At 40.2% G+C, this 13,967-nt stretch overlaps 1 protein-coding gene across 4 annotated transcripts in view; it reads left to right on the forward strand.

Annotated features, from left to right (window-relative positions):
• Positions 1-13,967, forward strand: part of CNGA1 (cyclic nucleotide gated channel subunit alpha 1) — an 80,620-nt gene that overhangs the window by 51,822 nt on the left and 14,831 nt on the right. For 2 of the 4 annotated variants that reach the window (XM_003258422.3, XM_003258423.2), the window contains exons 3-4: positions 11,730-11,850; positions 12,941-13,057. In XM_003258422.3, the coding sequence (XP_003258470.1) occupies positions 11,732-11,850; positions 12,941-13,057 (236 nt within the window). In that variant the 5' untranslated portion in view covers positions 11,730-11,731. Of the gene's footprint in view, positions 1-2,137; positions 2,342-3,360; positions 3,363-6,073; positions 6,116-11,727; positions 11,851-12,940; positions 13,058-13,967 lie in introns of those variants that run through there. The other 2 variants (XM_030801064.1, XM_030801063.1) reach the window with 2 other exon arrangements.

Genomic DNA, 13,967 nt, shown 5'->3' on the forward strand with positions numbered 1-13,967 from the left:
TTTTTTAAAGTGATTATGTATGTTTAAAAGTGATTAATAAAAAAAATTCCAAGTAGAACACTTAGGCCAACAAGAAATTATAGGACAAGAGAAGTGACTCATTTTTCTTTAGGGTTAAGCAAAGCCCAGGCTCGGTTTGTTATGACAGTCGGAATTGTATTTTCTGTTCTTATTTAATATTTTACTCATATAATTTTTTCTGTGTATTATGATGAATGAAATAATCACATATTCTACCTTCCCTAGTCATAAGGCGTGAGGTCTCTAAAGAGAGTGTTCATTGATGACAATAGGGAGTTGGCATGTGGGGAAATATACCAGAATAGTCATGTCTTCATTCTGATGCTGAGTCAGTGAAGAATTTCTCATCTTAGAAAGCAGTTGTTTCTCAGTAAAAATTACTTTAATTATATTTTAAAATATATGTACATGTTCATTAACAAACATAACAAAAATTCTTTATTTACTATTTATTGACTACTGCCTGCTAGTTATTTTCATTAGTTTTTTGGATATTGGAGTAAGATAGAAAGCATTATTTATTGTTGTCTTCACTTGAATATTTAACATTTTATAAAATTTAAGTCATTATTGATTTTACTTTCAATAATGAGGTATGTTTTATACATTTTTCTACATCAAATGATTTTTCTTTCATTTTAATTTACTTAAGAGTCCTATGAATTGTCAAGAAAAGTTTTGAGAACAGATGGGGACAGTCCTGCCTTGGACTCTCTCAGGGCAGAGTATAAATGGGTGGACATGATTGACAGTTCATTGCAACTCAGAAGTATATGCTACCGTGAGGATTATGTTTATTAAACTGATAGAAGAAATTGTCATTTATTGGGCTCTTACTATGTGCCAGGCATAATACTAAGCACTTAGCTCATTTTATCCTCACCACAATTTGTGAAGCAAATGTTATTCAGGAAAATAAGATGAATTTCCTAAAGAACAAAGTCGTCCAATAATGGAATGGGCTACTCATAAGGCAGGAAGTTCCCACAACCAGAAGTGTTCCAAAAGAGACCAGGTGATCATTTATCAGGAATATGATAGCAGCATTCCTGTTTGAGTGGAAGGTTGGCTCAAGTGACATTTGAAATTATAACTGCTTCTAGGTTTCTATGATTCTGCTTTGCAAAGGCCATCACACCTTGTAATATAAACCAAATAATACCAGCAAAATCACTCAATTTAAAATCCAGTTATTGGCCTGGTGTTATGGCCCATGCCTGTAATCCCAACACTTTGGGAGGCTAAGGTGGAAGGATCATTTGACATCTGGAGTTCAAGACCAGCCTGCGCAATAAAGTGAGATCCCATTTCTACAAAAAAATTAGCCAGATGTGGTGGTATGTGCCTGTATTCCCACCTACCCAGAAGGTTTAGGCAGGAGGACTGCTTGAGCCCAGGAGTTTGAGGCTGTAGCGAGCCATGATCACACCACCACATTCCAGCCTGGGTGACAGGGTAAGACCCTGTGTCAAAAAAAAAAAAAAATTCAGCTATTATGTTTTAAACATATCAATTCTTTCTGTCAGTCAAGACACTTAATTAGTGTTGTTTGCTTAAACAGATAATATACGTAGTCTTTGGTTTATTTTTTCTTGTTGAGGTTCAGTGGCCCTCAAGTTTAAAAGTGGATTATTGAAATGGTATACTAGAATTATGACAACTTTAATATTAAAATTTAAATATGTTTTTGATTTCTCATCTGTAGTGCCAAAAATGTGGGGGAAATTAGAAATCAGTGTAACGAGAAGTTAAAAGCATAGATTTTTGGCATCGTATGTACTTTGGTTCACATAACTACTATATTGAGTATATATTCTGGCTGTATGTTCTTGGCAAATTAAGTACATTTTCTGAGTTCCAGATTCCTTATCTATAAGAACCTGAGGAAATACTTACTTCACAGTTTGTAGTGAGAATTACCTGAATAGAGTGCTTTATGTCTAGCATATAGTAAGAACCCAGTAAATTGTCAAGTAAATTATTACATTAAAGAATGGCATCACTAAAAATGTATACTTTCTTTTTCATTTTCAACAATATATTTATTCAACCTGGTACATCCAAAATATTATTCCAACATGTAATCTTTTTTTTTTTTTTTTTTGAGACAGAGTCTCGCTCTGTTGCCAGGCTGGAGTGCAAGTGGCATGATCTCGGCTCACTGCAACCTCTGACTCCCTGGTTCAAGCGATTCTCCTTTCTCAGCCTCCTGAGTAGCTGGGATTACAGGCACACACCACCATGCCCAGCTAATTTTTGTATTGTTAGTAGAGACAGGGTTTCACTATGTTGGCCAGGATGGTCTCAATCTCCTGACCTCGTGATCCACCCGCCTCGGCCTCCCAAAGTTCTGGGATTACAGGCGCGAGCCACCGCATCCGGCCGTAATCAATATTTTAAAAATCAGTAATGAGACATCTTGCATTCTTTTTTTACTCAGACACTTCTAGCACATTTCAATTCACATGTTAAATTTCCAAGTAAATGCTCAATCTATATATTTAGATTTATAAAATTCACAATTGAAATTGAAGGTTCACATAGTCAAGTTGTTCCAAACACCCTTAAAAGTCTCCTAATAACTTTATTATCACTTCAAATAGTTAAAATTAAATAAAGTTTAAAATCCAGTCCTCAGTCTCACTAGCCACATTTCCAGTGCTCAGTAGCTACAAGAGCTGGTGGCCACCACATTGGACAGCATTTTTATTTTTATTTTTATTTTTTGAAACAGAATCTTGCTCTGTCACCCAGGCTGGAGTGCACTGCAAACTTCACTCTGCCCCAGGCTCAGGCAATCCTCTCACCTCAGCCTCCTGAATAGCTGAGACCACAGGCATGCACTACTGTGCCCGACCAATTTTTGTATTTTTAGTAGAGATGGGGATCTCACTATGTTGCCCAGGCTGGTCTGGAACTCCTGACCTCAAGTGATCTGCCCTCCTTGGCCTCCCAAAGTGATGAGATTACAGGCATGAGCCACGGCACTTGGCCTGGACAGCATATTTAGTGTCTGATCATTGGTTCTCAGCTCTGACTACTTGGCAGAATCCAGAATCCACAGAAGAGGCTTTTAAGAGCACAGTTCCACAGCCCCCAACCCCAACCTTATGCAATGGGAGGCTGGAAGGGACTCTGGTTCCAAGAGGCAGCCTGTGTTTCTTGATGGAAGGATGTGACAGGGCTGTATCTTTAATGTTTCACCTTGAATGCTGAAGACAGCTTCAAGGAGGAGAGAACTCGATGTATCTTACTCCATTTTCTGTTGCTTATAAGAAATATCTGAAACTGGGCGATTTACAAAGAAAAGGAATTTTTTTTTCCATTCTGAAGTCTGAGAAGTCCAAAGTCAAGGCACTTCTTAATATTTTTGATGCAAATATTTTTGTATTTAAGAATTGAGGTTAAAATTTTCATACTGTGAGTAAAATGCACATATATTAAAGGTACAATTTGATGACTTTTGATCAATATATACACTCATGTAACCACCTTCCCCAATTTTCATTCCAGAAAGTTCCCTTTTGTCCTTTTCAGTAAATTTCACCCCGCTTAGAGAACTACTATTTTTACTTCTATCACCAATGTTTTGCCTGTCCTTAAATTGTGTATAAATGTAGTCATGCAGCATATACTCTTATATCTGGCTTCTTTCATGTTTTTGAGATTCATCCCTGTTGTTGGAAGTATCAGGAGTTCATTTCTATTTATTGCTGAAACGTATTTCATTGTTTTTTTAAACCAGATTGTTTATCCATTCCTCTATTGATGAAAATATGGGTTGCTTCCTGTTTGGGACTTCTATAAATATAGCTAATGAAAACATTCTTGTACAAGTGTTTTTATGTACATATTATTTCATTTCATCATATGTGTTTTGATAAGCAAAAGTTTGGAATTCTAATGATATCCAATGCATCAAAAATTTATTTTAGATTTAGTGTCTTTTTTGTGCCCTCTCTAAGAAGTGTTGCCTATCCCAAGGTCATGAGGATATTTTCTTATGTTTTCATCTAGAAGCTTTATAATTTTAGCTTCTATGTTTAGGTCAGTGATCCATCTTAAATTGAGTAAATACATATAGTGGAATTAGTGAGAAACAGAGTAGTTGTGTGTTTGTAGGTAACTGCCAAACAGTTTGCCAAAGAGGTTGTACAATCTTTTGTCCCACCAGTGACATGCGTGACATTTGGGGTGTTGGTCTTTTAAATTTTAGCCATTGTACTAAGTGTGAAAAAGTATCTTGTTGTGGTTTTAATTTGTATTTATTTGTTGACCAGATGAGTTAAGCACATTTTCATGTGCTTATTGGTTATTTTTATATCTTCTTTTAGGAAGGATTTGTTGACGATTTTTGTTTATATTTTTATTGGGTTGTTTTTATTGTTGATTTGCATAAAATTTCATAAATATTATGTATATAAGTCTTGTCAGATAAATGTACTGTGAATATGATTATCTGTGGCTTGCCTTTACATCTTCTTATATGTCTTTTGATAAGCAAAAGTTTATAATTTTTGATGATATCCAATGCATCACGAATTTCTTTTAGAGCCGGATGTGGTGGCTCACAACTGTAATCCCAGCACTTTGGGAGGCCGAGGCGGGCAGGTCGCTTGAGGTCAGGAATTTGAGAGCAATTTGGCCAACATGGTGAAACCCCGACTCTACTAAAAATACAAAAAAATTAGTCGGGCATGGTGGTGGGTGCCTGTAATTACAGCTACTCATGTGGCTGAGGCAAGATAATTGAACTAAGGAAGTGGAGATTGCAGTTAGCCGAGATGGCGCCACTGCGCTCCAGCCTGGGTGACAGAGTGAGACTGTCTAAAAACATTTTTTTTCTTTTAGATTGAGTGTCTTTTTTGTGCCCTTTCTAAGAAACTTTGCCTACCCCAAAGTTATGAGACTATTTTCCTATGTTTTATTCTAGAAGCTTTATAATTTTAGCTTTTGTGTTTAGGTCTGTGATCCATATTGAATTAATTTTTGTGGTGGTGTGAGACAGGGGTGGAGTTTTCTTTTTTTCTCCATGTACTTTTAAAATGGTAATTTACTTTATTTGCACACTCAGGCCACAAGGTTTTCAATTTCCAAAGTGAACATGGAATTAGTGGGACTAATTAAATCTGATATATTTTTGGTGGTCCAAAGGCTCTTAGATGAGTGTGTACCATTGGTTGTTGTTATTGATTTCTCATTTCTTTTGAGTTTCCATAATATTCCCTTTGCCTCTGATTAAGCATGATAGTTTTTGTGAGGCTGTTGGGCACCAGCACCCACATTTGCCACCAACCCTCCCCAGTGACTTATACTTGTCTTTCTCTGTAGTTTCCTGACCTTTCTCAAAATCTCCATGCTTCATGTCTTTGTTGATTGATCGATCACATAAAATCTTCTTCACAAACATTTTCTTCTTTATGTTGTTAATTTCTCTATAAACAATCAAAGTAATTCTGTTATGGCAAGTGATTTTATTTCTGTAATAAAAATAAATTTATTTGTAGCTTTACTTTATTACTTATGTTTCTGTATTACTTAAATGAAAAATGAAATAATTATAATGAATTATGTTTAAGGTACTCAGTTAAAACTTGGTGCAGAATTCATTCCGCTTTAATGCTAAAAAGCTTTAGTAAATGTCAGGTATTTACTGAGCTCCTGCATGAACTTTTCTGAAGAGCTCACAGTCTAGCAGGGGAGGTGGATGTATCAGTACCCATGTAGTAGTCAGTGTGTAGAGAGGTAGACGCACAAAACTGTGGGAACAAAAAGGAGGGTGTGCTGGATTCTGTGCCCAAGTCATCTACGTCTTTTTTTTTTTTTTTTTTTTTTTGAGGTGGAGTCTCACTTTGTTGCCCAGGTTGGTGCGCAATGGTGCGATCTCGGCTCACTGTAACCTCCCCCTTCTGGGTTCAAAAGATTCTCCTGCCTCAGTCTCCCGAGTAGCTGGGATTACAGGCACCCGCCATCATGCCCTGCTAATTTTTGTATTTTTGTAGAGATGGAGTTTCACCATGTTGGCCGTGCTGCTCTTGAACTCGTGACTCAGGTGATCAGCCTGCCTTGGCCTCCCAAAGTGCTGGGATTACAGGTGTGAGCCACCACGCCTGGCCTCATTGATGTCTTTACACAGGGCATATATGAACTGATTTTTGAAGGCCAAATAGGATTTTTCCTGGGAGAACAAAAAGTGTCAAGAATTCCATGCAAAAGGAACAGCATGAGCAAAGTTATTGTTAAACAGAGGTGTATATAAAAATTATAAACATGGCCAGGCACGGTGGTTCACATCCCAACACTGTGGGAGGCCGAGGTGGGCGGATCACGAGGTCAGGAGATCAAGACCATCCTGGCTAACACGGTGAAATATCGTCCCTACTAAAAATACAAAAAATTAGCTGGGCGTGGTGGCACGTGCCTGTAGTCCCAGCTACTCAGGAGGTTGAGGCAGGAGAATCACTTGAACCCGGGAGGTGGAGGTTGCAGTGAGCTGAGATCCTGCCACTGCACTCCATCCTGGGTGACAGAGCAAGACTCTGTCTCAAAAAAAAAAAAAAATTACAAACACATCTATCTGATACATTATCAAATGCTTAGAACATAGGAGAATGGCCAAAGCTAATCAAGGTTTCTGAATTTTTGAAATCTTAATACTGTTTGTATCTGGTCAGTTCAGTTCTATATCTGGTGGGACATCTTTTAAATAGCATAAAGATGTTTCTTATCATTGCTAAACTCACCTTTCTTCAAATTTCCTTTAGTGCTTGTGGACTTGAGGCATAAATATCAGTGATTTTCTAATTTCCATTTTTAATTTTAATTTTATTTTTAGAGATGAGGTCACTCTCTGTCATCCAGGCTAGAGTGCAGTGGCACAATCACAGCTCACTGCATCCTCGACCTCCAAGGCTCAAGTGATCCACCTGCCTCAGCCTGCCAGGTAGCTGGGACTACAGGTGCACATCACCACTCTGGGCGAATATTTTATTTTTATTTTTATTTTGTAGAGATGGAGATCTTGCTATGTTGCCCAGTCTTGAACTCCTGGCCTTAAGCAATCCTACCACCTTAGCCTCCCAAAGTGCTTGGATTACGGGTGTGAGCCACCATGCTCAGCGTGTGATTTTTGCTCACTTCAATAAAAGATCCATGAATATATTTAAGGAGACAATATTCTCATCATCTTGAAAGGTTAGACTAATGTAAAAATTTGCAGGTTGGTGGCAGTGGCTCACACCTGTAATCTCAGCACTTTGGGAGGGTGAGGTGGCTGGATCACCTGAGGTCAGGAGTTCGAGACCAGCCTGGCCAACATGGTGAAACCTCATCTCTACTAAAAATACAAAAAAATTAGCTAGGCATGGTGGCATGCACCTGTAATCCCAGCTACTTGGGAGACCGAGGCAGGACAATCACTTGAACCCGGGAGGCAGAGGTTGCAGTGAGCCGAGATTGTGCTACTGCACTCCAGCCTGGGTGACAGAGCAAGACTTGGTCTAAAAATAAATAAAAAAATAAAAAAATAAAAATTTGCAGTAAATTCTGGAATTTATTATAATGTAGATATTTAAATGCCAGCAAAAAAGGCAGTTTGACCATTAATGTTTCTCCTAAATTTTCTTCAAACAACAATAGCAACAAAAAGTCTGGGAATGTGCTCTGCTTTTCTCCTCTCTGTCACCTCTCCCACACTCCCTCCTTCCCTTTTCCTTCCTCTTCTTTCACATTTCCCGTTCTGTCCTTTCCTTCCCCTTCCTCTCCCTCATTTTGGCAACCATTTCCAATGTTCTACAGCACTTCATGTATCGAAAATCAGGAAAAGAATTTGTTCATTTGCAGAAACCGAATTGTACACTGGCCTTTTTCAATAGAAAGAGCTTTAATTCTTGGAAATAGATGCTAAGAGTCATTAGAAGGGCTGGGGCTGTAGGCTGAGCCATAGGCATAACCCCAAAACAACATCCCAGATTCGCCAGCAGGGAAGTTTCTTCCTCTCTTGTAACCTGAAAGTGGGCAGTGAGGAAGCTCCCACTGGAACTGTTTATTCAAGAATGCCACTTGCACTGCAACCTGGCACAACAGTCACCCCGCTCCTGCTAGATGTATTCCAGCATAAACTGGATGTCCTTCCTTTGGCATCAGGAAAGCTAGTAACCAGACTGGGGTAGCCGCCTCAGAATATCCAGCGTGTCCCTGCCCATTCTTGCTGGCAGTCATAGCAGAAATGGAAGATCCATTGTCTTCACCTCACTTCCACCTTCCAAATCTCATACAAATGCATTTAATTGACTAAACCTAAGTGCTGTAAATGCCATCCAGAATCTGAGCTGCAAAGCAGACTGGGTAATGTAGATTTTTAGCTCTTCCAGTTTTTGCAGATCATGAAAGCACACTAGAAGGAGAGAAGAATGGATGATGTGGGCCAATTCACCATATCTGTTGCCCTAAGAACCATTTCAAAGTCATCGTAAATTTAGTGAGTTTTTATAACTTCTAGTGAAATGCCTCGTGAGTATAGCTTTTTGAAACACAAAACAATATTTGTTCATGCCATAAGCATTTCTTGAGTATCTATTATGTGCAAGCACTCTGCTGTGGTTACAAAAGTCTCCCTTCCAGAGGAGGTTGTAGCCTTGTGAAGATGGTGTGTGTAACAATTTAGCAAGTGGAAAATAATTGAAATATGTACAAAATGCAGTGGCAGAGAAGAGAAGGAAGCAATTACCTAGGTGAAGGGCGAGGAGTCAGAGGCCTGGACTTGAGCAATGGATAACACCTATTTGGACCCAAGAGAAGTGGACTTTTGAAGCCCAAGGAGAGCATATGCAAAGCCACAGAGGTGTGAAACAGCATGGCTCAGGCAGGGAACTGCAGCCGGAACACCACTTTGTACCTTAGTAATAATCTGTTCTCATAACATAGCCCAAGCATTAAAAAAATTGTTATACGGGCCAGGTGGGGTGGCTCACGCCTGTAATCCCAGCACTTTGAGAGGCTGAAGGGGGCGGATCACCTGAAGTCAGGAGTTGGAGACCAGCCTGACCCACGTGGCGAAACTGTCTCTAGTAAAAACACAAAAATTAGCCGGGCGTGGTGGTGGGCGCCTGTAATCCCAGCTACTTGGGAGGCTGAGACGGGAGAACAGCTTAAAACCAGGAGGCAGAGGTTGCAGTGAGCTGATATCGCACCACTGCACTCCAGCCTAGGTGATAGAGTGAGACTCTGTCTCAAAAAAAAAAAAAAGAAAGAAAAAGAAAAGAAAAAGAAATTTTATTGGATTCCAAGAATTCATATCCTAATTGAGTCACTGAGGCATGTACACAAAACTGTTAAGTAATAAAATTAGGAAAAAGTGATACTAAAATATTTAACAACTATTACAGTCGTTGAGCACTTAACTATCAGAAAAGGATAGTTGTAAAGGATGGTTATAAACAGCTGGTCTAGCTGTATCGATGGGTACTTTTACATAGCAGCCCTGTTTGAATATAGCCTAAAGGTCCCTGGGCCCCTGGAGTCTTTGGATCCAAATAAATTTGCATAGTCATCAAAGGCACAGAATTTCAGCTCCACCTACACCCAGAGGGCCTTCAGTTTTACCCCCACTCAAAGAGGCTCGCAAGGTTTTCCAGGGAATCCCTGAAGGGGTGCCTCACATGTGCTCGTTTTGAAAAGAAGTATGTTCTTTAAGTGGCTGGCTCTTTTAAGGGCAGGTATCAAACTCCACGCCTAGGTGATCAAGGCCAGTAGGGAATTAAGGGGAGGAACATTCTCCACTTTGCAGTCAGAAGCATTGTGGCACCGAGTATTGGAAGCCATGGAAGATGCAGGCGATGTCATCTTTCATGTGGTTATAAAATGGGAAGTTTTTCTGATTCCCCTTGCAGGACGTGCGGCAAGGGTGTGGCTCACCTGTTTGGTCCCCTCCCCCGCCGCTGCTCAAACCCCTGAGGGAACAGGGAGCACGCAGACGGAAAGGTGCCAGGGTCCAGGTGGGCATGTGTCAGAGTGAGCTCCTTTAGCCTTGCTGTGCGGGGACAGCTGAGTGTTAACCTCCCCACCTCCATTCTTTTCCAGAGTCCCGGACAAATCAGGTCATATGAATTGTTTGAAAGGTGATGACTGCGGAGACTTTGTTGAACAGTGGAGGTGACTTTCGGCGGGACGGGGAGTTGGAGTTCCGGGAAGGTGGAGGGGTGTGGGGATAATCTTCCCCTGGACTTCCGCCGTTCTGGACGCAACTCCTCTTGATGTTCAGACGCCTCTTCCCTCCTTCTCTGCCGTGCCGCCCTGCTGCTCTCCACCACCCTCCGCCGCTCTCTGCCATTCTCTGCCACTCTGTTCCTCTGCTCCTCTCGACATTCAGCCGCTTGTGTGTGTGCCCGCGAAGGTCTCAGGTTTATATGGGCACATGATGGGGGGAGGACGTGGCAGCCAGAGTGGTCTCGGAAAATGCAACATTGGGGCGAAAACAGGAGTGCCTGTTTTCACTTAGGTCCGAGGGCATAAGGCCTGCGTGTGGAGCCCTCGCCAGGGACCCCACTCTTCTCTACCCAGCACTTCCCTGTCCCCCTTCCCGTTATCAGTTACTGGCATTCTCAAGGTGGGTTCCCTCAAACTGGAGAGAGGATCCTTCCTGAAGACCATAAACAGAAATCATGGACAAACGGAAGCTGAAGCCAGTGAAGAAGGCAGTGTCTCAGACAGCAGCCAAAGGGGCATGGCCTGTGCTGGGAGCAGCTGGAAAGTGAATTGAGATTCCACCCTGCCTCCTCTACCTGAGCTGAGGAAATAATATGACCTGACTAAAGTTTAGGCCAGTGTTTTCAAAATATGTTGCTTGGGTATATATGCATCGGAATAATTTAGGGGACTTGCTGAAAATGTGATCCATTTTATCTTTATTTCCTCTCAAGTTTGAATACTATTCAAGACCCTTTTTGTCTAAATGCCTATAGAAATTCACAGCGGATTTCCTCCATTACATCTACTGCTTTTTACTGTTATTTAATTGCTTGATGGGTATGCGAGGTCCCTATGGTTTTGTTCTACAGTTACATTGCTTGAGTATTTCAAAACAGGGATAAATACAAATTTATAAATGTTTTATACATCTGGTACATTCTTAAATTAAAAAATTTTTTACAAAAAACTAGTCAATGGAAATTAGGGGAATAGGCCATGCCTGCATTCTATTAAAGAATAATTCCTATGTAAAACTGCAAACAGATGGTATTATACAGTCTTAGAAAAATGGTAGGGTTGATATGGTTTGGCTGTGTACCCACCACCCAAACTTCATCTTGAACTGCAGCTCCCATAATCCCTATGTGTCATGGGAGGAACTCAGTGGGAGGCAGTGGAATCATGGGAGTGAGTTTTTCCCATGCTAGTCTCATGATAGTGAGTAAGTCTCATGAGATCTGATGGTTTTATAAAGGGGAGTTCCCCTGCACAAGCTCTCTTGCCTGCTGCCATGTAAGATGTGCCTTTGCTTCTCCTTTGCTTTCTACCATGATTGTGAGGCCCCCCAAGCCATGTGGAGCTAAGAGTCCATTAAACCTCTTTCCTTTATAAATTACCCAGTCTCAGGTATGTCTTTATTAGCATCATGAGGACAGACTAATACGTAGGGTGAAACTTTTGATTATATATGTAAATATATAAAAATAGCCTTTCCACTAATAAGACTTCTTTCTCCTCAGATATGAAACTATCCATGAAGAAAAATGTTATCAATACACAGCAGTCTTTTGTAACCATGCCCAATGTGATTGTACCAGATATTGAAAAGGAAATACGAAGGATGGAAAATGGAGCATGCAGGTAAATCCAAACATTTTCCCATGCATTTTTATTATTAGCTACAGTTCTTCAACTAGATTTAATTTCAATTTAGCTTTATAATTGTAACCTCGAACTTTGTAATGTATTTAGCAAATTTATTTATACTTTGGAACTGCATAACTTGTCTAACAAATGAACATAGATTTTATTTATTTATTTATTTATTTATTTTGAGATGGAGTCTCACTCTGTTGCCCAGGCTGGAACGCAGTGGCACAATCTCAGCTCACTGTGACCTCTGCCTTCTGGGTTCAAGTGATTCTCCTGCCTCAGCCTCCCAGGTAGCTAGGACTACATGTGTGCACCACCACACCAGGCTAATTTTTTTTTGTATTTTTAGTAGAGACAGGGTTTTGCCTTATTGGCCAGGCTGGTCTCGAACTGCTGACCTCAAGTGATCTGCCTGCCTCAGCCTCCCAAAGTGTTGGGATTACAGGCGCGAGCCACCATGCCCAGCCTGAACATAGACATTATTGTGGTCACTTTTTTGGAAGCACCTATTAAGCACCTATGCCAAACATTTCTTTAGTCAATGGCAGGGCTTTTCCTCAAGTGACATTTTGAATCTAAAGAGATGACAGTGCCATAGATACATATGAAAAGTACTCAGAGTATGAAATGCTAGCAACGTGATTTAAAAGTATAATTTAAAGTGCTTACCCTATAAATGAATATAACGTATATGAATGTGGTTGAATTTACTTTTAGTGAGAGGAAATATTAGTTAGAAAACTAGTTCACACAAAGGTATAATATGATCTAAGTCCCAGATATCACACTTGCCATTTGATAAATATTAACATCAACCAATGCATCAAACAATAGGAATGTGGAAAACCTAGAAACTAGTTTCTTTGTTAAATGCATTTTACTGAATTATGCATATATTTTATATAATTCTATGTATTCTGTATAGTTCTAACTTCACGCTAACTAAAAATTGTTATGTGTGTTAGTTTGAGAGGGAAGGAAAACAGGTGAGGCAATTGTCCCCCTAGTGAGGAATGTTGCTTCTCTGCAGTGGTTGAAAACATTAACTCATCTCTCTCTGCCTCCTATTGGACTGTAGCTCCTTTTCTGAGGATGATGACAGTGCCTCTATATCTGAAGAATCAGAGAATGAAAACCCTCATCCAAGGGGTTCCTTTAGTTATAAGTCACTCAGAAAGGGAGGACCATCACAGAGGTGAGCAGTATGATCCATCCCTTGGTGCCTGTTTTTAACCATTTATGCCTAAGGTTGCAGTGTTTTGAATTTTTGCAATCAGATCATGGTGATGACCTTAAGCAGTAGGATAGAAATAACTCCCACATGCTTAGCGTTCCAATAATCAAACACTAGGCAAAAATGGGTTTGTTTCCGAGCAAGCTTGGCAAATGCCTCTGCTATCTATACACGATGTGGGATCTCAGGAGGAGTTACTTCTGTTCCTTACCCATACCATCTCTTGGGAAATATTGCCACTGCCCGATGATTATTTATGGCCGCGGCGTTCCAAGTTGTAAACACTCTTGCTTCATTTTCCCTGAGACCCATTGGGGTCTGTCCCTTAAGAAACCCAGTCCTTTCTGATTTCTTGTTTCTCTCTGATCCTTCTTTCAGGGTCCTGAAGCAAGTACATGTGAGAGGGTTGGCTGTTATTCTCTAAAATGCTCCATCCCATTTGGTCCTACTTTTAGGAAATAGAGCACTGGAGAGAGGTGCTAGAAGAGAAAAGCAAAAATATCCTTAGTAGGAAATAAAGAAGTTGTGAAAACTTCAGATACCGGACTTGAGATTGCAGAAGGGGTGTGGTGTGGTATTGGTGTTGGAGCTGGGGTTTCCACCTGTTTTACATAATTACTTTTTCTTTGCTTTTTTCCTCCCCCTTTTTTCCTTTTTCCTATTTTTCTTCTCATTGACTACCTCCAGCCTTCCCATTGTTTTTATTTATCTTTTCTCCTCATCTTACTTTCCCTAACAGTCTTAGGTCTCTTGTTGGGAGTTACTGGCATTGAGGTTGGTTCACTTAAGCTAATTCTTGGTATGAACATTGACTGATATACATTTACTAACCAGGTGTATTATAGTCCATTTTCATACTGTTATGAAGAAA

This window comes from Nomascus leucogenys, chromosome 20 (assembly GCF_006542625.1).
Source record: "Nomascus leucogenys isolate Asia chromosome 20, Asia_NLE_v1, whole genome shotgun sequence".
Classification (NCBI taxonomy): Eukaryota; Metazoa; Chordata; class Mammalia; order Primates; family Hylobatidae; genus Nomascus; species Nomascus leucogenys.